The 24,921-nt window shown below is 42.7% G+C and overlaps 1 protein-coding gene across 3 annotated transcripts in view; it reads right to left on the bottom strand.

The window, feature by feature from the left end:
• shroom2a (shroom family member 2a) overlaps positions 1 to 24,921 on the bottom strand; it is an 80,084-nt gene that overhangs the window by 17,540 nt on the left and 37,623 nt on the right. For all 3 annotated transcript variants that reach the window (XM_088914683.1, XM_088914681.1, XM_088914682.1), the window contains 3 exons: positions 8,324 to 8,446; positions 5,019 to 7,671; positions 3,359 to 3,456 (listed from right to left, as the gene is read on the bottom strand). In XM_088914683.1, coding sequence (XP_088770809.1) covers positions 3,359 to 3,456; positions 5,019 to 7,671; positions 8,324 to 8,446 — 2,874 coding nt within the window. The remainder of the gene's footprint in view (positions 1 to 3,358; positions 3,457 to 5,018; positions 7,672 to 8,323; positions 8,447 to 24,921) is intronic.

Genomic DNA, 24,921 nt, shown 5'->3' with positions numbered 1-24,921 from the left:
CAAAAAATATACAATGAAGTGCCATACTACTTGCCAATACCGATGCTCTTTATTTGTACAGCGACAGTGGAAAAGTCATACTTAAGGTATAAAACACTCAGTAGTCTCTAACTCTAACAGTAGGCAGGGACTTATTTGTGTACCCCTGTAGGTGGGCTTAGGAAACATTTGCATGAGAGAGCTCTGAAACCTGTCAAGCAGGAAGCGTTTCCATTGGTAACAGGACTGTAGTCCCAGACAGTATCTCGGTGATTCGAGGTGATAACGGCGTGCGAAGACCAACCCTGTGGCCTTGTCTTTCAACGTGCATCTTTTTCACCGGCGCACACGGACTCAAATTTTAAATCACACAACAAAAACAAAAAAATACGGCACACTTCAAGAAAGAAGAGCACTCGACATGCCATTCTGCTGCAGAAATGCAGACTGGGGAAAGGCCGTGACACCACTTTGTTACAGGGGTATCGTTATCCACAGAGGCGCCACAAGTTTCTGCTCTGCCCCTGTGGCGCATGGTGACCTCTTTTTTCCACAGCCCTGCCCAGAAAAGCTCTTTTAGGGCTGACAGTGTGTCAACTAAGCAATGTTCAGAGACAACAAGGTTTTCAAGCTTTGAAGAGTAAGTATATTACTATAGCCTGTAAGTATATTATAATAGCACACAGTGGCCTTTGCATTGCGTCTTGTACAGTCATTAGTATTTTAAAGCTATCTATCATTTTTTATTTCACTGACATGCAGAAATGAATCGTCACTGCATAATTGTCACCAGATAAGATTTAAACTAAAGGCTGGTTGGTCTCATCACCAGCCCACGCCACTGCTGAGGCCAAAGGCCCCGAGCAGCACACCAGTTTCTTCTTTCTACGCAGAAGGCGGGCCCGTCTCTCCCGGCCCGCAAAGCAAACACCTGGCAAAGCTGCAACTCCTGCACGGCCCAGATTCTAGACAGCGGTTCCACAGGCAGGACAAACACAAGTGATACCCAGACAGCAATGGAATCCGGAATCTAAAGGATTAGCAGTGATTCTCCTCCTGTATAGTTTACAACCATAAAAAAATCACCTGGATTATGAACCCCTTTTCCTGCCCCTGAATGAGCCACAGGTGTGTTTCCAGTATTTTAGGGGAAAAACACTCTGCCATTGACATGAAGAAAAAAGCCCTTTTCCCAGTAGAGTAAAATTAAATTGTCAAAAAATGCGTATTGCGCATTTAGCTCTATTTAAGATGGCTGTCCAGTAAGCACATTTAATTTTAATGCACATTAACTTGTTAAATAAGCTGCAAATTTAAGTAAATGTTGACGTTAAATTAAGACTTAAATTCAAACGTTGAACTTATCCACTTTCAAAATTTTTGGTTTTTATTATGAAGCCACAACCTGGAACTCCACCTCCTGCAAATGTGTGCCTTTCTCCATTTTGTTAACACTACACAGCAGTTATCGGAGCACTGCCCCCTTTTATTTGAGAAAAAAACGATTGAAGGGTTTGTAAACTGAGTCATCTGTCAACAGTATGTTGTACAAAAACACTTGTATTACTCGAATGAGAACTAAGCCCTGCACTTTAGCCTGACCTGATGAGTGATGAATGATGTTTATATCCTGTCAGGTCACCAGTGAACCACAATGTAGCACAGACACAGGTGCAAAATTACATTATGTAATTACAATAAACATTAATGTATACTTTTATAGCTCTTAAATTACCAAAGTTTAGGATCCTAGCATATCTGACATCAACTTGACAATTAAAAAAACTTTCTGCGCGCCCAGCCTGATTCAGGGTAAAGGAGAGAGCAGGAGCATGGGAGCGCATTCCTGGGACTAGAGCCTTGGATACCAGCAGACCGGATGCATAATTCAACCAGTGCCGAGGACAAAAAGGCCCTTTTTTGCCCCTTAGTTGCAACAGCGTTTTTTTTCACATTCCTCGGACAAGTATATAATAGCAAATCTGCCATATCTGCAAAATCGCTTAAAACTAAATGTGCTCATTGAGGATTCGGGGGAAAAAAAATACATTGTTATTGCAGCCATCGGCATAGCTGAAATATCAGCTGCGGTGGAGAAGAGGGAGACACTAAGGCACGCTCCCACAACCACAATTCTTACTTTATTTTAAACACAAACAGAAAAACACGACCAAAGTTAAAGAAAAATGCAAGGTATTCCTGTTTTGCAATTCATGGATTTCCAGGTAGCCTCTCCCTGTCACACCTATGTAACCTAGCTAAACTAGGATACCTTATTTCAAAGTCAAAACCTCCCAAAATAATAAGAATTCGACTTCCAGGCAAATACTTGAAGGCTAGAGTTTTTTTTAATTAAATACTACTGCAAAGACACTTACACTAAACCACTTCTAGACCTAAAGGACTGCTTATAAAAATATAAATGATGCTCTTCACCCTCTGAAACCCCCAAGATAAGTTAAAATACAAGTTAAAAGATATAAGTTAAAAACCTCACACTGTAAAATTCAGCACTAATTAACTAAGGACCTCTCTCCCTGGTGCATTTCAGTCAATTATACACTCATTGGTTTGCCCTCCTAAACAGTATTAGTTACTGTACTTCCTCTGTGTACAGGCACAGCTGTCGCTGTATGGCTTTAACCCATTAAATGTACTTTTTTTTCTGTGAGAGAAAGAGCAGATCAAAGATGGCTTTCTTTTTACAACTGGGCCTGAGCCTTAGGGCTGTTATGAGCGGCTGGACAATAAAGAATGTGCTGTTTCGCCCAGGCAAGTACAAAGTGCCAGTGTAGGCGTTTTGTTCTCTGGTTGGCAGTCGTCATAAAGCTTTCCTCACAAAATGAAAACCAACAACAAAAAATCACCTTCTTTTAGAACTTACCTTTTAAGCTATAGTGCATTTAACCACACTGTACCCAAATAAATACATGAATCATCCCCTTTCGCATTTTCTACATACGCATAGGCATTTCATGATCACAGCACACTTAACAGTGCATTAACAACACAAACAGCACAAAGAAAGGATTCCACAGATAACAGCACAGCCAAACCATGTTTCTAAAAAGTAATCATCCCTACATTATTATTCTATTTAAAATAAACATTAGGAATTATTTTAAATAAGGTATACAAACATGCTTAAAATCTTAATGCCACAGCCTGTGCTCCTTACGCAAAAACGCTGGAGCCACCACTTCTGGAGTTAACCAACTGTAAATACGTAGCCTAAACTGTGTAACCCCACCACATTCAGGTATTAGCAAAGCACAAACTGCAGAGATACAAGCTGCAAACAGCAAGCATTCACTTCTCTTACAAAGCAGAAGCTTCAAACAACCTTAATGCAACGTCAGTTGATCAAAAAGAGCTTTACCTTGTAGAAGGAGGTTCGGCGTCAGAGTTTTTACAGCCAGAAGGGTTCTGCTGTCTCTGAGAATAGTCCTCCTTCTTCCTTCCTTGCACAGGGACATTCTGAAAAGCATTTAGAACAGAACACTTTCTAATGACAGACTAGAAGAGTTTCCAACTGAAAGAAAATCTGTAATTATCAAAACTTCTATTTGAGGGCTTGGTCGGCTGGACCGAGATGTAAATCTCATCACGGTGCTATTTTGCCTCTAGACTTACCAAAAGTTAAGACATTTTCAAGTTAGTACTCAGCTCATAAAACCTCTTCCTTTTTTTTCCAATCTCTGGGTGTGTCTGAATTAACAGGCTCGGATTAATGTTTGACTAAGCCTCTATGTTTCTTTAAATTTCTATTACTCACATATCCTGCCTGTCTAAACATGGTTTAAAATGTCACTACTGACTATAATTGATTGGATCCTGTAAAAGCTACACAGATAAGCTCTGCAATTTATTGTATGAATGAATAATGGTTCTCTAAATTTGTTAAAAAATACAAATACAACATTAAGTGAAGTTTACCAAAAGCTACTAAAAATGTTACAAATGTTATTTTAGTTTTTAATGACTCATAAAGCATTTTACTTAATGTTAATGTTTTACTTAAAGTTTTCAAAGGGTTCATATGTGAAATTATTATAAAGTATTGAATTCAAACAAGAACTTGTATCTAGATGCCGAGGGTGTGTAGATCATTTCCATGTTACTACAATGCTGTGTGACCAGTTTTATTGTAATAAACACAGCAATACTGAGTGTTCAACCAGATATTCATTGTCTAGTCTTCACCAACACTCTAAAAATGCATTTTATTATTTTGTTTTTTATTTATTTGACTCGCATTCTGCTGGGTTTCCAAAAGAAATCATCCAACTGTATCGTTCTTCCCAAATTAAAATAGTTTTGAGAAGCACATAGGGAAAATATTTGGGATACTACTTTAATACAATCATGTTTACAGATTTGAATTTAGGGATTTCATCTGTCCTTCCAAGCTTCATTTTTTTTCCTTGAAAGCTTCCCTAACCGCAGATGACTAATTCAAGGGTAGCAGAAGAAATACTGCCAAATTGTGCCCAACCTGGTATTTTCTGTGACAGCTGGGGTAATTATCATCATTCTTTGTTGTTCTGATTAAAGATCTACTGCAAATTTACAAATATGGTACAAAATAAGAAGCTGAGCAAACATGGACATCGGCTTGATTTTGATAACTTATACTAGGGAAAAGCACAGCTGCTCATAAAAAATGCTTTGGAAAATGAATGGTTATTTGTGGCAAGTTATACATGGAAATACCAGACTAAAACAGCTGTGTTTCAGATTAATGCAAGCTTTTTCTCTTTGGCTTCAAAGCCGATATATTAATTTATTTTATCTGCAACGTCTTACAAATAAATCAGAACAGAGGGACACATCAGACTTTTAATTCAAGAAGCAGAAAATAGAACCATTTCCTGACAGCTGAGTCAGAAAACTGTCTCGCACAATCTTAGCTTTTAGAAAAGCAAAAAGTTCTAAATATTTAAAATAACTGTATGCTTTTATTCTCCCTGACTTTGTCCTTTTTATAATGATTGAACAAGCATTTGACATGAGGATGCAAACATTTTGTGTGCTCTGACCTGTCCGTGGAAATCGGCCGATGGGGACGATCTGGACCTCTCGTGGATATAAGAAATTTTCTCTTCCATCCCTGAATCCAGGATGTTGTCGGCTGAGTGGTACCTCCCCGAAGGTCTCGCTTCTGAGAGCTTCCTCTGCTCATTCCACGTGGCTTCATACTCTGCAAAAGTGCCTAATCGCTGCTGTTCCAGCATTATATACCTTTCCGTGGCCTTTGCACGGACATTATAGCCACGCTGATCCTCCTCCAGAGCACCCAATGAGCAGCCATAGCCCAACGAAGCAGCGCGTGACCTCTGCTCGTGCCACGACTCCTCCGGCTCACTGTGATGCGACTTCCTGGAGAGCCTCCCTTCGCCGTGTTCTTCGCAGGAGCTCTGCAGCGCTGGTCTCGAGAGCGGTTTAGGGAAGGCAGACTTGGACGTGCCCTCAAAGAACTTGCAGCGATCCGCGAACGACGTGGCCTTGTCCGGATAAGAATGAGTCTTTGTCACTCCTACCTCGTTTATCTTATCTGGCTCCGAGTACGACCTTACCTTTTGCTCTGCCGTGAAGCGTTTTCTGCCTCCAATTCGGGATACCTGGGCAGCACCGCTTCCCGTGGCAGAGCTAGCTCTGCTCCGTGGGACCTCAGAGGAGCTGAGCGCGGGGTTGACTTCTTTACGTGCAAGAGCAGAGGACGAGTAGGTGGGCAAGGCATCCGGTACCGGAAGTTCAAGTAGCACAGGTTCCAGATCTCTCCTCTTGAAAGATGTAGCTCTGAGGACTCTGGCCTGAGCTTCTTTCAGGTGATCTTTGTAGGTGCTGGAGAAGGAGCCATCAGAGGACGAGGTGGAGCTCTCTGTCGACTCGCTCTTCCAGACCTCTGCATCTTCTTCGGCTTCACTGGGACCCGTCAGGGTGGCGGAGCTTTTGCTCTTCTGCAACTGAGCTCGTTTTATCTGGATTTCATTGCGTAAAGTGGTGGCGTAGCGGTCACTACGCCTCACCTGTTTCGCGGTAAGAGGGTCGACAGTCTCTTGCCGGGCACAGCCGCTCTGAGGTTCTGAAGGGTTGCCAGCTGTACTCAGGCTCTCTTGAGCCAGAGAGTGAAGCATCGGAGTTTTCTGCGGACTGATCTTCTCCTCCCCTTCAGTCAACCATAGTTCTTTCTGTTGGTCTGTTTGCTGGATGCCCCCATACTTCTTCAGGTCATCATGCTTGTTGGGAGGATAGCTCATGTAATTAACTTCCATATTATATACATTGTTCCTCTTGTGCCCCCCCCTATCCTCGACATTAGATTTCACTGCTGGGGTGTCTTGTACAGCAGCTGAAATTGACCTGTCATGAACAGTCTCTTGTTTATAATACCCATTACTGTCCTTGATATCGGGATGAGGCTGCTGCTGTTGAGGTAGTAGGCACTTGGCCTTGCTGACCTTTTGAGCACCTGAAAAACTCTTTTCACTTAACACAGCAGCTGACTCGATCCCTGTGCTGCCTTTCCAGCCCTCCACCTTCACCAGCGATGCCTGAGAAACAGTCTGGGCAGGCTGCCTGGCTGTAATGCAGTAATATCGACTATGCCCAGTGCCCTCCATATTTTGATCCATAGGAGGACTGGATAAGGAAGTACTAGAAGTCCTCACCTGAGCCTGATTATAGTGCTGACTGAAGCTGTCAGTAGGCAGCTCTTGCATGCTGCTGTAGTAGTTGCCTACATTCTGCTGCTTTGGTACAGAGGTTGATCGAGGTTGCTGATACAAGGTGCTTTCATCGCTGTACTGGCGTTGGTGGTAGGGCACATAGTTGTACGGATTTTGCCCTGCCCGAATGTCTGTGCTTGACAAGGAGTATAACTTGTTTGCATTTAACTGGTTGTTGTTGTAGCTGTCCAGTGAAATGTAAGGAGGGAGGGTTTCGTTCTTGGGAGAGGGGTTGTAATTCCGCCTGGCCTCATGTCCTCTTTCATTGGCACGGTAGGCTTTCTGTTGGCTTTCACTCAGTTCAGCAGACACCCAGTCCCCCGATCTGGCCTGAGGCTTCTGCAGGTTATGAGGGTAAGAGGGTGTCTCGGCTGTCTCCGAGTAAGGGACCGCCAGTCCCTTCTCATGAACTTTAGTTGCCGCAAAGCTGTCACTGCGCACCGGCGGAGGAGGCGGGGGAGGCGAGGGGCTGCGCTTCTTCTTCTCGGGGATGTGCCACACGGGGCCGAAGCTGGACCTCCCCGAGCTGGAATACCGGGACCCGGGCTGCTCGTCCGTCCGGGGGCTCTCCCTGCCTCCAGTCCCAGCGGGCAGCTGCAGATACCCCTGCCGGTCATCGCTCAGGCTCTGGCTGTGCCTCCCATTGCTGTGCCTGCCCGCGTCCCACTGGCCCACCTTGTGCAGCATGTTCTCCGTGGAGGCGGCGTTGCTCTTGGACAGGGTGTAGTCCGGGGTGCTGGAGCTGGTGGAGAAGGAGCTGTAGGCCGAATCTCTCTTGTTGCCATGGCCGCTGCCCCCCAGGTGGTCGATGCTGGTGTTGGACTTGGCCGGGGACAGGCGGCCGGGCGGGTAGGGGTGGGAGGAGTGCTCTAGGCTGTCCATGCTGCCAAGGGAGCTGAACTGATCTGACGCACGCCGAAGGTTCGGCTGATCCCATGAGCCGGTGAGGTCATGTGAAGATGAGCTAAAAATCACATACAGGCAGCGTTAAAGAGAAGCGGTCAGTCAAAAGGAGATACCTGTAAGATCGTCTTCTTCCAAGGTTGGAAACAACATTCTTGGCCAGGGAATAAACTAATATTAGGAGAAAAAAATATATATCTAGTTGATTCTCGACATACAAGTAACAGAGGCAATGACAATGGGAATTCTAGCAAAAGTGATCAAGGAATAGAAGAAGTATCTTTATTCAACAAGTCATTACCGGTGAAGCCCAAGAATCGTTAAAATGCGGCCTTACTCACACTGTAAAAATTCTTAGATGAATGAGTCTGTTAAACAATGTTGAATAAATGGTGGAATTACATTCCTATTTTTTGACATTGATACCTGGCACACAAATTTAAGCTACCAAGTCAGAAGACATGGCAAAAATCATTTTGACACAAGTCATCTTTTCACATCTCATTAGTAACACATTAGAAGAAAACTCACGAATTATTTTAAATGAAAAAAAGGACTTAATTTACAAGCTGCAACTTTTACCCTTAACTACCTCAAAAATTCCACATTAAAATATCAGAAGGGAAAGACAGTGCAGGTGCTGGGGATCGCTTCCTTCGTGGTGCCCAGGTGACATGGCCACACTCGTTGCTGGGAAACGCAGGCCAACTCACCTTGCATCGTATCTCGTGTGCCAGACAGTTGTGGGTGTTAATTGTGTTTTTGCAGCTTCTGATTGGTTCTCTGTGAACTTGGTCGAGTGCCAGGAGTGGGGCCTGCTTACCGGTTCATTCCTCCTAGAAAGAGACAACAAGCAGCACATGATTATCGAGAGACCGAAAGATAACCTGCAGTGCGACTGGCCTGCAGTCACGTATGTAAATGTGTATACCTCCCTGCAATCCTTGTAAACATTCAACAATCGCAGCGATCCTTTTCAAAAACACCCAAAGATATTAACAGACCACAATTCACATTTTCACTTAAGAAAGATATTTAAGACATCAGCAGAAAATACAGTCTTAATATAGTGTTTAACCTTGCTGGTGAAAAGTGATTTATTCAAATCTGTAATTTGATTGCCTGTTTTGCCATCACCATGCTTTAGTAATGAAGAGAAGTGGACAGCATGTCAGAAAAATGAAGAATATAGCTAATAACGAAGTGATGTGGTTTTAGAGGGGTTTCTCCAATAGGTCACATTTCCTCTTTGTGATTCCATGTCCTAGAGGATGATTGTATTCATTCCCCAAAACATTTTGTATTGTCTGCCGGATAATCACACATCAGTTGTCTTCAATGCGCCCCAGTCAGCAAAGTATTTGCTGCGATCACTGTAAAAGCTGAGTGCCAGACTTTAATACGATTGGCGATGCTGGGAGGATCCAGGCCTGCGCATTATAAAACTGAAACAAAACAAACACCACCAGCATAATAAAAAAAAAGAATATTTAGTCACCCACAGTCACCAAAGCTGGCTTTTTCAGAGAGAACTGTGGTTGTGTGTGGACCCTCAGGAACACTGCTGCTCTAGAGGTTGCGGTCTTGACAGGAGGCGATGATGAAAGGTATATTTTTACGTAGCTCATCTGAGGGCCACATAATTGGGACTGACAACATTTTTGCCACTTCTGTAGCATCACAGCTAACATCCATCCATTTTCTAACCCAGTGTGTGTTTGTGGGGGAGCTGGAGCCTATCCCAGCAAGCAATGGGCGCGAGGCAGCCCCTGGACAGGACCATCACAGGGCAGATATACCGTACAGACACAGACACTCACAGCCAGGGCCAGTTTTATCAGCATGCTTTTGGACTGTAAGTGGAAACCAGAACACCTGGAGGAATCCCATGTGGACACAGGAAGAGTACAAACTCCACACAGACAGCACCCAAGGTCCAGAATAGAGCACACGGCCCCGGCGCGACAAGCGGCCCAGCTCCACTCTACCATCTTCACAGCTAACGAATTAATGGAAAACAATTACACAATCATTTTACTTGTCTTACTGTTGAATATAACCTGTTGTCTCAGCAATGATAAATACAATTCCCTTAACTTGTTTTAATTCTGTAAAACATAATTATGTACATACATTGCTAATGCATAATGCTTCTTCTTAAAAGCATATACTTTATATACAGAGATATACTGTTGCATTTTCACTAAGTCTTACGTTCCCAATGAGGTATGAAAGTATAGTGTTTTTTATATTTTAAGTACCGAGCAATTAGGCTTCCTGATTGAATAAGATTGTTCTTTGAGATAACAAAATAGAGAGCTCAAGTCATGCGATTTCACAAAAACACCAATGTTGGATATTTTAGTTGAGCTAAAACTGCTAGAATGAGTGAAGGATGTACAGCTATTCAAGAAGAAATTAATTTAATTAAAATTAGAACAGTGAAAGCTATGCCCAGGCCTCATTCGAGTAATGAACATTGCTATCGGCTCTATTGAATAGAATGTGCGTGAGATAGGATGCCTGCAGAATGAGATGTTCCGCAGATTACGTTACAGCAATCAGGAAAATGGCTCTAACAGAGAGATCACATCCTGTAAGGCAGGGGTCTCTATACACAAGCCCAGGACTCTCACATCTTCTGATCCACAGGAGTATAATATTCAAACTTCAGCAGCTATCTGATAAACCAGCAGCGATGACTGGAGTTCAACATTTGTGTGAAAATTACCTGCGTGCTTGGAAAATTACGGGAAGAAAATGTTGCCGTTTTATTCGTATTACTATTTGCCCAGACGTGACAGAAAACCACACGTGGAGATGTAATGGTGAACAGATGGTACCTGTTGCCTTGTTCAAGCCACTAGTTGGCAGTGGATCTAGAAAAATGCCCTTTTTTGCAGATTGAGAGCCACATTACTGCTTAAACTACATGAATGAGCTAAGAGTTCCTCTGTTCCTGCCGGCCGATTCAAAAGTGTTAATTTTCAACCAGGACAACGCAAGACCACATAGTACTAGGATTACAATCATATGGTTTCAAGAAAACAGACCTTCCAAAAGGAGTCTATCCAAAGGCTGATCAGGTCTGTGCGTCTATGAAACTGTAACTGAATTAATACTTTAGGATCTCCTTCCTGACACTGACTTTGACATTTTGTCATTGTCATTTCAACATCTGTGTTTAAAATATTTAATTCAATCCATCATACTTGAGTGTTTTGTAGATCAGTATATATTTTCAAATCTCGAGATAATATCCAAATGTTCCAGAACATTAGTATTGTAAATATACAAGCACACATGTACACCATCACACAAACGCTGACAATCTTAAGACGTCTTTAAAGCATATGATTGGAGCTAAGAATGCAGAAATGCAAACACAGAACACAGAAAACCTACCCTTTGAAGCGACTCTTTCTGTTATGCATGTTTGAATAGAAAAAAAAAACATACAAAAAACATTAATTCAAATGAAGAACAGAAAGCCAGTACCATTTTTTTCAGACATGGCCTTAAAAAATAGATCACGTTGAAATCTCCACAGGTTCAGAAGAATTAACTGCAATTAACTAGAACAAATCTCTTCCATTTATGTTGGTCACTGTAGGCCGCAGAGTAAAATAAAAAAAAACAAACATTGATTTCCACTACAAAGTTTTCTCTTTACCCCCGTTGGTGACATACTGTCCATCAGGGAAGCAAGTATTCAAAACAATTTGCGTTTGAGTCTCAGAAGAGCGACGGCTTTTGTTTTTTCTGTGGAGCACCAAACACCCTGGTGTTTCCAAGCATTCCGAAGGAAACTAGTCTAACATGGAATGGGTCTGTTACTTTTATCTCTGCAGTGATCATTTAACTTTGGAAAGGCAAAAAAAATCTGGAAGCCTAGGACAAAATGGGAGAAAAAAGCATAGTCAGCACTGGCTACACACTGAACAATTCACATTGAGTATGAAGCCAGGAACACTGAGACATGAACGAGGCACTACCACAAGGTATGGGATGCACATGACTGGCATGATGGCGAGTATGATATCACTACGCAGCAGAGAGCATGGGGTGACAGATATGACCGCGGATATGAGCCGAGGGGTGGGGTTGGCGTGGCAGAGATCTGGTTATGCCGATACCATACCTCATAGAGCTTCGCAAAATCTTCGTGAGAAAGCTCCTGGCCACGTGAACATCGCTCTCTGATGGCATTTTCTGTGCTACAATATCCACCATTTTCATCTTCCTGGGTAACAGGGAGGAGGAACACACAGTGGATTACTCAGGTTTATGATGCTGGGTGTTGGGGACTAGGGCACTCGGTGTACAGCCCTGAACGGGCAGTCAGCCGCGTCGGCTGAGAACGGCATCAGCCTACACAGGAGAGCGGACCCCACCCTGAGAGCACTGGGGCCTCCCATTGACTGCAGCCAATGAGGCTGGAAGTCCGCGTTATTCCCTTGCAGAAATAGACAAGATGGAAAAAACACAAAACACATCGGTTCATGTGCTAAAAGGTAGAGAGGAGTTGTACACGTGACTAGTAACTGTCTATGTCTTTACTAAATCTTAAACATCTTCATTAGGTTCAAAATATGGCTAGGAAGAGAAGCATTTCTTCAAAAGATTCAGTATCTGATTGGTGGCTGCCAAATAAGTACATAATATGTTGCCAAATAAGGTAAATAACATATGGTGTGTACCATAAATAAGTGATATTTCCCACAGTGTCTTATTCATTTTTACCTAAAAAAAATAGGAAGTCTTAAAATAAGTTTTTTTTAATCTATTCCTCCCCCCCCAACTAATTTCAGCTTCTAAAGGTGTAGAGCACCCCCCTCAGCAGAAAGCCCTCATTCTTCAGTGCCTGATCTCCCATTGATTCAGGAAAGCAGGCTGGCTCAAACATTTCCAAAAGTGAATGAGTCCTTATGCCTTAACAGACAAAACGCTGTGGGGTCTAACTGCTGTATGAAGAGGTAATTGCAGGACTACACCGCAGTACATTGCACCTGGTGCATTATTTCAAGAAAAGCTGGGGAAATAAAAGGTTTAATTCCACATTTTCTTTTTTTTTTTTTACAGTCCATGTGGCATTTGGCATTGTAATGTGGGGACAGAATAGGCGCTTATTCTCTTAGCAGAGCAGACAGAAGAATCGGTTTTCATTATGTAAATTCCAGATCATTACAATCATACCACGTTCCATGTATTTGTAAACATTTAGCTTCAGGTGTGACAGAACGAGTGAGAAGCATGGCTTCACGCAAGAAATTAACTACTATCACCTCAATGGGCAGAACACAGGCTAGACGGGCCGAATACCTTGCTCTGGTTAGCAGGCCTTCATTATTTGGGCAGCAATTACGGATTAAAATCTTGAAAAACTCAAAAGATTTGGCAGTATTTTTCAAAAAATAATACAGCGACATTTTAAACTGATCAGAAAATGTTCTGTATGGATCAAAGAACACAGCTTTATCATATCAAGTACATTATATTCTACTATTTGAATATTGGATGCAGCCTAACATACAAGGGAAACTCAAATGAATACATACCCTCCTGACAGACCAGGCAGTATTTCCGCCCTCAATGCAACTTTCATCCCACATTTACTATGACATTACCCAGTACAGAAAGCAAGGTGCATTACAAACACTATCAGAAACAAAGGAAATGAAGGATAGTACATTCAGAAAATTAGAAAGTGGAAGCACTGACAGCACAGAACAGAAAAAACGAGGAGAACACAAGTGTTGATCCCCCCTTATGAAATACTTCCTGCGCATGAAAAGCAACTTTCACCCGGGCTCTGTTTAACACTCCGGCCTCGCTCTGCTGTCACACACGCGTGGTGACCTCGGCACATCACCTCACGCCTTTTCGCTGCAAACTGTGAGTATCCCCCACTGCAATCATGCCAGGGGAGCACCCAAGCAGTTTGACTTTTTACAACGGATTTGTTTTATGGAACAGTACAGTATTGGGTATTGAAATGTACAAATGTCCTCAAATGTTTAGGGTCCTGCATTTTTTAAATGTATGCTATATTTGTGTTTAATTATTTCTACTTTAAAACTTATTCATTCAATCATGAATATTACTTTTATCATTGTCCATATTTTTTAAATGTTCTTTCTTTTTCCATCTCTATCTCATGGACTGCACGCTGCTGCTACCCTCTCTTGCTCTCTACCCCTCACCGTGATCAGATCACACACACACCCCCCTGTTAACCACTCCTTCCTCACTACAGTATCCCATCCAATAATGGCTTTATCCAATACAGGATCGTGGGGGAGCTGATCTCTGCAAGCAAGGGAAGCAAGGCAGGGTACACCCTGGACATGACACACACAGACACTCACACACTCTCACCAGCGCTAAATTTCCCAGGGACTCAGGAACCTACCAGCATGTCTTTGGACTGTGGGAGGAAACCCGTGCCAACACAGGGAGAACATACAGACTCCACACAGACAGCACCCCGGGTCCAGAACTGAACCCAGGTCCACAGTGCTGCGAGTTGAAGCGTTGCTTCCACCCTGAAATTCTCTGAGACAAAAGGGGCTATATAAGAAATGAAAGAAAGTGTTGTAAATAATTCTTATTCTTCTCTGAAGTATCCCTTCAACAACAATGTATTTTAAAGTGCCAACTAATGCAAATTCAGCTGTACGCAAGAGTGTTTTCTTTATATTTTGGTCTTTTTAGCCAGTAGTATTTTGAAATATAGAAACACAGGCTGGCATGAAAAAATGCTGATGGGACTTTTTTTAAAACATGACATCAAATGGGGAATTAAGGGTCTGAGAGATAACATACACTTCAGTTACTAAGTTAAAAGTGAACACATATATATATATAAAAGCTAGGCTCATGGGATTTATTTATTTTTTTGGTTTGGTTTTTTTCCCTGTCAAAACTCTTGACATGACTGGATAGGACAGCTAACAAACTACTCTAATTTTAGTATTAAAATAAGCAAATAATAAGCAAATCAGCTGAAGCAAAGTGTGTTACCAGCTAGAACTTTTATTTCAAAATTTTCAAAAGGAAAATTACTGATGGCATAAATCATAGAGGCTATAAACAGCAGCAGTAAAAGCTCACTACTCAAAGTCAAGAATTTTTGCAAGATCACAATATTTGCAAGTTAATAAATCAAAATGAGTTTATGGATCCGATGCTTATGAACTGTTTAAGACCAGTGGTATCCAAATGCCCCCTTGTGGCAGATCATGCTAACAAAAACTTGATCTAAGCTTTTGTTTAGACACAAGCCTACAAAAGGTAAAATCACCATTTGCGCTAACAGTGTGTTTCTCCGAATACAATTCATGTCACAGTAGGTAAAAGCTGTATCATAACAAGATAATAATAAATAGCGTGTAAAAAAGTTCTGTTTTAGTGTTTTTCGAAAGATTTTGAAAAATTATTTTTCTTCTGTGAATGATGTTTCTTTTGCATTTGGCAGTCTGCTGTCAACACATCCCAAAAGAGGCCCTCTAATGTAAATACCTCTAGTGTCCACTGCATTTTTAAAATGAACATGCAAGCGTATTTATAGTGTCAGAATACTGTATATGAGGATGTATATAGCATTCATCCCGTTTCAAAACCCTGGTTCACGGTCCTGTGGGCTAAGACTCTCGGGTCGCGCCTGGCTCCAGTGTTGTATCTCTCCCTACACCCCCTCTTGGCCTCTCCACTTCTCCTGTCCCCCCTTACCTTCAGCACCCCCAGTCCTCCCATTTCCATAGCCCATTCAGCCTCTACGCTTGCTTCTCAGTACTGGAGCGAGCTACAGCCTTGCGGCACCTGCGTAGGGCTCAATTGTCAAGCCCCCACCTGCGATCAATCAGCTCTCTAGCTCCAACCCACAATAACTCTTACATTGTGCCACACCAGCGGTTTTGCTTCTCGAGCTGGGAATGCACCTCGCTAATGGCATCTTCCTGGTAAACATGGAATACTAAAGGGTGTTTACATTACCATTCGGTACGAACACCGTCTACACTTTGTTTTAGGTATTTAATTTTGTGTGCCACTTGAAGTGGTTTTCCAATTTTGCAGCAGCCTGTAGAATGATATAGAGCACTGCCCTAATTTGCCCTGTCCCTAATTTTAACATATACAACACCGTGCCATTCACTGTTTGATAATCATCTTATTAATTTACTTTTACCATGTTGCACTTGGATGGCTTTTTCTTGCATTAAAACTGGAGAAGATGATGTTATAAATAATAATAAAAATATAAGATAATAAGTGGAGACATCTTCTTCTTTGGCAGGTTTTCTGTAGCCAATCAGGGATATTTAAAACTGCTTGCCTCCTTAATCATGCAAATGCTGAAACCACAGCATGTTTGCCTCACATGGCGCTTGCAATTGAGATGCAAATGGGCTCTTTTCAACAGCTCTATCGTCAGGGCTACAGCTGTGCAGCCAGAGATATTCCAAGGCAGTCGAGCTAATGCAGCAGGGAGGGGAACTGTCTCTGCTGACCTCCTGCTCTTCAAGTTAGTAGTCAGTAGGGTCTCAAAAAAATGACAAGTTGGAAAGATTAACAAGTGATCGTGCTCCACACATTCATGCACTACGCAGAACCATCCAGGGTTTCTAAAATGTGGTGAAAGGATGAAATGCAAGTCAGTGTAAAAATCTGTACTGCTGTAGCACAACACCTGTTCCGTGTAATGTTCGGAGGGACATAGCGATGTAAAAATGGATAACTGTTGAAGGTTTGCAGAGAAAATAAAAAAATCATCCTATATTCAGTCATAAAACATGGACTGATCTGCCGTTGTGGATTACCTGATTTGGCACGTAAAGACTAGCATTTCGAACAAATCAGGTGAAATTTAACCATTATATTTAAAATCCATTCAAAATATAACCGCATTCAAATATGTATCATTTAGCCTATGGACTACCATAGTTCTTGTACACTGATCACATTTTAGTTCTCTAATGACTGAACATGATACAGAACATATAAAATTTGTTTCCTTGTTTATGTGCTAAAATCCCCCCCTTAATCTAGCTTGTGCTACAGTAAAATTGAACATTCTGATGCTCCATTTTATTACAGGCCCTGCTGCCAATATGTGCATTTTAAAGGGCTCAGAAACAGGAGAGAGCAGCACAGACACTGACAGGTGGCGGAGAAGCAGCAGAGAATGACAGACGAACACAGCCAGCGAGACTCAAATACTGTAGAGCAAGAGATTTGGAAATAACAGATAACAGGATAAAGGGGAGGGGGGGGGGAATGGAGATTGGGAATAAAAATCCCCTAAAAAAACTAAAAGAAACACTTACCTAACTCCAGAAAACACTACGCGATAAACACGTAAGCAACATAATTAAAAAACGGGAACAAAAAGCCGTTCCTGGTCAAAAGAAGGCACACGGGCTGTAGGGTTGGTTCGGAAGCCCAGATTTCGGCGATGGTAATTGGCTGGGCTCCAGCGCACTTTTGCAGGCAGTACATTCCTCAGGCACTTCAAAGACAGACGAGGACAATGGGAGCTCCAGAAACCAGCGGACTTTGAGCTTTGGCATTTTCCTTCTTCCAAGCTTTAATACACACGAGGCACGAGGCAGCAAAAGCCCACAAGCATTTGAGGGGAGAAGTGGCTTCCCTCAGAGCGCACCACCACTTTTGGGGTTGTTTTCTCACAAAATGGGGGGGGGGGGGGGACGGGGACTGTCAAAACCCAACCCCCCTTAAGGTAATCCAGCAGAGCAGCTCCTCTCATTGGTGGAAAGCTCAGAAGCCAAGGAAGCGTTGAAAAAGAAGGGCTCGCCGTTTACTTCGCTCTCCCATTGTCCAGGACTGATGGGCTGTCCTTCGCGCCGTCCGTTTCTCCCATAACTATGGCAACAGGTTCATTTCTAATTAGCAGGTAGACCCCTCGAGCCCGTCTGCCTCTGGTCTCCTTTTAGGCAAGCCGGGGAGAAAAAGGGCTTTGTTTGAGGGCTAATGGTCTGCTCAAAGACTGTGCCTGGCAGGCACATGAGGCAGACACTTAATTACCTGCCCCTCAGTGAAATTCTAACAGCTTGATGAAGAAAAAGAAAAGGAAGTGGAAAGAGGTTTCACTGCTAAATGATTAACTTTATCCAGTTTTTTTATTTTTCCCTCCGCTGTTGTCCAAAGTAAACAGAGGTGATTTATTCCTTTATGAATTCACAACAGATGGAGTTGCTGTGGAGGCTCCTGTGTGAGCTGCCATTTATTGCCTACAATCACAGCTACACAGACCTAAAAGAAAAAGCCAAATTCTACAGAAAAATCTTTCCCAACGAGAACATTCCCTTCACTAATTCCTCCGTATAACACTTACAATTAAGAGTGGACAGTTAAACTCACCAACCATGTAACACACTGATAAACACCTGTTCCCATATTTGGGCTGTCTGACGAGGTGCCCACATGACTGTTCTCTGGAGACACCTAAGCATAATGCTGAACATCAATTACAGCATACAACGTCACTATAAAATCCTCTCCTGTCTCAGTGTCCCCTTTATCAATGTGTCATATGGTCACCTGTACCAGACTTATAACTGCAGTACAATAAAGTTAAAAAGAACAATGAAGGGAATAAGTCTGAGCACTTTAAAGACTTATCCGAGTGCTGCTTGGATTGTTTGACTTGGATGGACTGAAGGTATGGCAGGGATAGACTCTGATGGATGGTTTCCTGCAGCTTTAAGGGAAAAGTACAATTTCTGAGCCTCTTGACTCAAACCTTGCTATGTTTGAGCTTCTTTGTCGAGTCTCTAGATTCAAAACCTCTATACAGAAAGGCTTATAATTAGCATCTGTGTCTGTTCCATTTTCTAAAGACCGTGTAACTTCTGTCGCATGTGTAACTGCTTGTTTGTTATATGTACTTATTTTGTGATTTGCTTTTCTTATAACTGTTTTCTTTTAAATGTTTTTTACATTTACTGTAAAGCGTTTTGAGATGCAACTTCTAAAGGTATTAAATAAAATAAATATTTTTCTAATCACTTCTTACTACTCAATGGGGAAAAGCTGCCAGAGCAATATACAGCCAGAATACAAAAGCTTGTGGATCCTTTCAGTGACTGACGTTTCTGAACTGGCACTGCAGAGGTCACTCCTCATAACCAGGGACGACCCCACACCCGTCACTCATGTGCTCTCAGCACCAATCACCAAACGCACTATCCCTGGCCCATGTGGGCACACACACCCTTCCTTTCAGAACCATTCCCTCAGCTCTCATCTCAAGACCTCACACCCTGATCTGCTGGTAGAGTCATGAGTAGGGTTGCACAGTTTGAAGGTGCTTTTCCGCCCCTAAAAGTACATTACAAGAGCTTCAACACCAATCAGAAGAAATGACAGTGAACACAGACAGCGAGATGAAAGTTAACATCTCTGCTCTCAAAATGATTTCCTTCTTCAGAAAATTGTGTTTTTTGCTGTATAAAAGTTACTCACAGAACTAATAAGCACAGAAAATGAAAAAGACACAAGAAGCAAGGTGGGCTTTATCAAGAAGTAAACTTAAAGACCGGTCTTTAAACGAATTTAAAAATATCAAAGTAGTCTAAATCTCATAATTATTGAATGATATAGAGCAATGCTTTATTTCTTGCCCGTAAATTTAACATTTACAACACAGTGCCATTCACTGTCTGATCTCGGAACCACACCAGATGAATAGTTGATAAAGGACAGGTTCGCACAATGCAAGACATACATTTTCCAGACCCTTGCAAAGGCTTTATCACATTGAAATTCTAGCTATGGTAATGGAAAATGATCACCTAAAGAATACTAGAAATGGCAACACAATAAAATACATAAGTATAGATAATTAAAAGAAACACCTTATTTTAAAATTCTAATACCCTCACAATCTTTCTAACAATGTCATTTGTACAGGATGAAAACTGCATGATCAGAGCTTGACCTGTGCAGATTTGATTAAACCTATCTTGGCACACACACAAGTTGTCTGCTGACAGGCAAGAAGATTAGACCAGAACCATTTAAGACCTTAATTGATGGGGGAGTGCATTACAGAGCAGAAAATGTTAGACAAAGGTTCTGCTGTGAGCTGACTTTTCTACTGCTGCACACTTAGCTGTTTATTAAGATCTGGTGCAAGTCCAAACAATGCATCAATATCCTCATAAATAAATTATTCCTTCTTTGACTGCTGAGAGCAACTGAAACCCAGTTTCCATCGCATTAAGTAAGCCAGCTTGTAACCAGCTGCAGAATATGTCATTTTGCATCCAAATAATGGATTAAACATGTCAACAGCTAAAAGGTTTCTAATTAATACAAAAAAATAAAATGAGGGGGAGATTATGTAAAGTGTATTATTAAATTGAAATAACAGGCCATAAAACCTGAAATAAATAATACAAACACCTCTGGACCTGATTTGGATAAACTGCAGAATTTTTAAGGCTCTTAATAAGGCTTTAGTAACAATCAGCTCAGTTATAGTTGACACATATTTTAAGCGACAGTATGCCTACTGAAAATAAATGTTACAGTCCAGAGCTATCTAGCATGCCATCTTCCTGAACTCTTAATGAATTGTAGATTACGGGTCTATATTATTAATGGTCTATATTATAAATGGGTCTACATACTCAATGTCTTGGGCTACTGAATAGTGTTCTACTTATACAACATATAGGCTCTTCAATATCAGGAGCCAGCAGCACCAGTCTAGGTAGTATTTTCTATATTGTCTCAGCGTCTCAATAGGCAGGGTCACGAGGTCTGCAAAAATAGACTCAAATCTCATCTCATCGGATGACTGTAGCTACAAAACCTGCATCAAGACGTCTCTGTCCTCATAAAATGGAAGGAAGTCTTCCGCACTCTGGCTGAGCTCCTCTGTCACACCGAGTTCTGTGCCTGTTAGAGTGATAACAAGTTTGCCTGCCTTGTTAATATTCATTGCAGGGGAGCCGACATCACCAGCTCGCCATAATCTCGCCAGTGTCAGTGAGCTCCCAGCCAATAACGCACCCAGTGCCCACGACGCCATGCCAGGATCCAGCAGAACAGGAGCCCGGCACCCTGATCCCAGCCTCGACGATGACGATTCGAGCAGCGGGCCATCACACACGGGGGTAACGGGATGAGAGGAACTCTCCATCGGCCTTTTCGTGCTCTTCGGAAGGAAAGGTGGGAAGGATCCCGTGAGGATTAGTCGAATTTCGAAGGAATGAAGAGCTAAGCCTCTCCCACCTGCGGTAATGTGGTGCTGGCAAACACAATGTTACTTCTCAGTTACCGCCATGCTCACTCAAACGCCCTTTCAGCAGAAACGAAAGCTGCTGTGCAGAGGTGAGGGTTACTAAACGCCGCAGAGTACAAGACACGGCACCTGAGGGCAAATTTGTTGCGTACTCGGACATTCTCGCTCTCCACTTCCAACAGCTCAAGAACGCCAGGCCAGAAAAGAGAAAGCAACACGCAGACCAGATGAAGCTCAGCCGCAGCTACCGCTACTGAAACCAACACTCACGTTGCGTGATGCGGCCCGTTATCTTGATGGATTTCTAATTAACTGACGGCTGCCATCACTAGCTCCTAACAAAGGAAGAAGGGGCGGCAGTCCGACAGAAGGAAACCTGCAGCAATGGGAAGCACGGCAGCGGTCGTTAGCGGGGCTTACCAGCCCTGCAGGGGGAGCCCCCGGGTCTCACAGCCCAGCCACACGCCTCCCCCGCTTCCTGCTTCCACCGGCTCAGCGACAGGGCACTGGCCACGGCCGGGCGGCTGCGGGGATACACTGCTCCTGGGCCGGAGGAACGAGACGGATTCTGGCGCCTTTGAAAACATAGCTAGGTAAAACGTGGTCCTGGCACCCCTAGCCCTTTGTATAAAAAATGCCTCCTGTTGTCAGCTGTAAATGAACGTTCTCCATTGTTTCTATGCCTCGATTTCATGTTTCACTACTGATTCTGAAGAAGCTCACTGGGTCAACATTGTCACTGCTTATAAAGATGTTTAATACTTGAATAAAGTCCTCTAATAACTCCCTGTTTCTATTACGAGTGCCTGACCGCTGACCACCATCGGGCACGGCTGTGCCAGGCACAGAATGCCACCTGGCTGCTAGACCTCTTCTGTGTCACCGAATAAGCTGTAAAAGTCCTCTCTTCCTGTTGCTGACCACCCTGGGACTATTTACATGAAACAATCTCTAGTGCCCAGGGCCTAGGAATGATCACAAGCCCTCACCAGCTGTGAAAATAAAACCCCGATACATCCTAATCCTCAGCACTTGAATGTCTGGTGTCAACGTAACTTCATCTTGTAAAAGTGCCGCAAACTGCACAAATGTACGTAAAATGTAAATAAATCTATTTAAAGTGTTTATAAAATGCTTAAATGTAAATAAATGTATACATTTATTATTAATCAGTTCAATATATTTTACTAGTTTCGAGTGAACTCCAACAACTCCAGCTTGTGACTAGAAATCCATTATTCAACTGGTGTATTTGAACAAAAACACTTCATACAGCTTCTACATAAAATAAACGATAAAATAAAATTAATTTAGACACACACGGGTCTGTTTTTCCTTGTTTTTGCCTTGCCCCATCTTGCTTATTAGACCACTAATAAAAAAGTTAATAACCGATTTAATAATCAATAATTTAAGTACTTTGGTAACCCAACCAATCATTAATAAATCTTCATTTTTCTGTTTTTATCCCTGGTGTGAACGTCCTCATCTCCAGTAAATTCTTTGTCTCACAATGGTTATAAGCCATGTTCCTCAGACAGCAGATGTATGCTCTGCCTTGAATACTCCTCCGAAAGGGTCAAAGGTCAAAGTGAGGGTTCACTGCTGTGCGACATTTAACCCAAGAGCTTTGGAGCATCAGGGGTCACCGTCTTTAGCCAAACTCTGCACGGGACAGCGCAGCAGTCTTAAACAGCATTTGTTTAGAGATGAAAACGCCTGCCCTCTGCGGTGCGCACTGAATAGGCTTTGTGTCTTTGCACGCCGCAGGACCCGACAGGTAGGGCTTATAAGCTCAACCTTTTCGCCCCCGTCGAGCCGAACCCCGTGTTTAAATAGTACAGGCTGTCTGCCCAGAGGACAGAGTTGACAATATAACTTTAGCCTATTCATCACATGTCAGCTCCACTTCTGATGCACAAGACCTCAATTGTACAACGTGCATGCCAGTGCAATCCAAACAATGCACAAATTAAAGGCCTGCACTGGGCAGCTATTTCCCAGCAAACTGAAATAGCATCATAAGGGAGATACAGCTTATTAAAGGCACGACGGGAAAGAATATTTTGACTGAACACGGTTTAGTGAAAATTTATGAGCAGCCCTCCTTCCAATATCAAGGCTTCTTGCCATAACTTTGTGGTGCCCCTTGGCAAAAAAAAAACCCATAACAAAAACAGTATACATTAGGATACAGGATAGCTACGTTTAGAAAAAGCTGAAGAAACTCAATCATATTCTTGCTAGCAATTTAAGAACTCAATTGTGAGCATTACCCCCCTTAAATGGTCTCATTTAGGGAGAAAAGGAAAGCAGGGGGTGGTGCGGTGGGGGGGTGGGCAGGTAGCTCAAATTGCTAAACTGTGCCTCCCCCGTATCTCCACAGCGCAGCAGCATTCCTCTGCCAAGTCACTGCCCTTACATTGCGGGGGGATTAAGTCTGATCTGAGAGCAATGAAATGCAACTGGAAATGCCCTGAAATTTCAACCCTGATTGCTGCTGACGTCGCTTTGATGACATTTTTAGGCAGAGGCCCGAGATGGCAAGGAGGCACGAGAGAGAGAGAGAGAGAAATGAAGCGGGCCGAAGGGGAGCCATCCTCAAAACCACAGATATGTTGGAGACGAATTGAAAACCGTACACAGTGTAGAGTACTGAAAGGGGACTGGTTCCAAAAACAATAAGAGCCCGGACTTGTGCTCGGTGCCAGCGATTTCATCCACTGCAGCTGTAAAGTCCCTGTAAACAGGAGCAAACGCTGACAGCTCTCTGGTGAAAAGGTTTTGCGAGTAACTACAACACTGTTCAGGCTCCCTAAGAGATGCTTTGAACATTCATTACCACAGCTAAATGTTCAAACACGGCAGCCCAAGATGATCAAAAGTAAAGCATGTTTAAAGAACACCCTTTACAGTATTGCTGATGGGCCAAAAATCTTCTTAACATGCATACACAGCACCTCCCCTCACTGCCACAGCTGACTGATGTACCTGAAGGCTGCTCATTTTAGTCAAATTTACACCGTTGGATTTACACCATATAAGCAAAACATGACCATTCAGCAACACCCCTGAGGAATACTGAAGAGGACTTCCAATTAACATTAAACCACTGTCACAGGATGAATTGAAACGCCAGTGTCTAGGAAACATTGTTTGTTTTTTTTCTACTGTACATTCTATGAAGCCTCTCACATTTTTAAGCTACAGAGAGTATAAACTGGCTTGAGATGTGACCGTTGTCATGGCTCCTCAGGGCAACTCAAAAACACTGTGAGAAAACTGCACCATAAGGAGCAGGGGAATATAGCAGCAAAAACTAGGGTATACTACAGCTATTGCCCTATTTTAGGTTATAGTCACAAATACATCCATTTATTTATCAACTACCAGCTAACTTTGCACTTCTGGACAGACACAGCTAGATATAAGCTCATCCCAGCTCACTGACACATTGTGTGGTTACAAATGTTTAGGAACTCAGATTTCTATTAAAAGGCCTGGAAATTTAGCTGTCAAATTTCTGTCATAGATACCACACTAATTTCTGTTTTTCTCCTAGGATCACATTTTATCAGTGTGATAACCTCTATTAATGTGCCGGCTTTATTCTCGTTTGCTAGACGCACAGTTTCCTTTTCCTAACACTGCACTGCTGCTCTTTGGGGCTCTCACTGAGACCTCAAGCTCTTTCAGTTATACTCCAAATGGGGGGGAGAAAGGAAACAAATGGCAACCGGTCGTTCAAGACAACATGTACAGAGACGGGGGCAGAATAACGTCTCCTTTTTAAATACGCACCCACTGTACTGTCAGCACCAAGACTCCATTTCTGCACGAATACCTGCAGTGTACACTGGGTACAGCTGCACCTCTCCACACTTATTCTTCTGATCGCGACGGCTCTTTACATTTCTTGTCATTATTTTGAAACCCCCCGAAGCTCCCCGACTTAGAGCTTCAAATAATGCCCTCTCTTCTAACCAAAGCCACACCCAGGAAACGGGCCAAATCGACATACCGTCAAGGGAGGGCGGTCTA

Source organism: Atractosteus spatula, chromosome 4 (genome assembly GCF_055471065.1).
Source record: "Atractosteus spatula isolate fAtrSpa1 chromosome 4, fAtrSpa1.hap1, whole genome shotgun sequence".
In the NCBI taxonomy this organism is placed as follows: domain Eukaryota; kingdom Metazoa; phylum Chordata; class Actinopteri; order Semionotiformes; family Lepisosteidae; genus Atractosteus; species Atractosteus spatula.
This window is presented reverse-complemented; position numbering and strand designations above follow the sequence as displayed.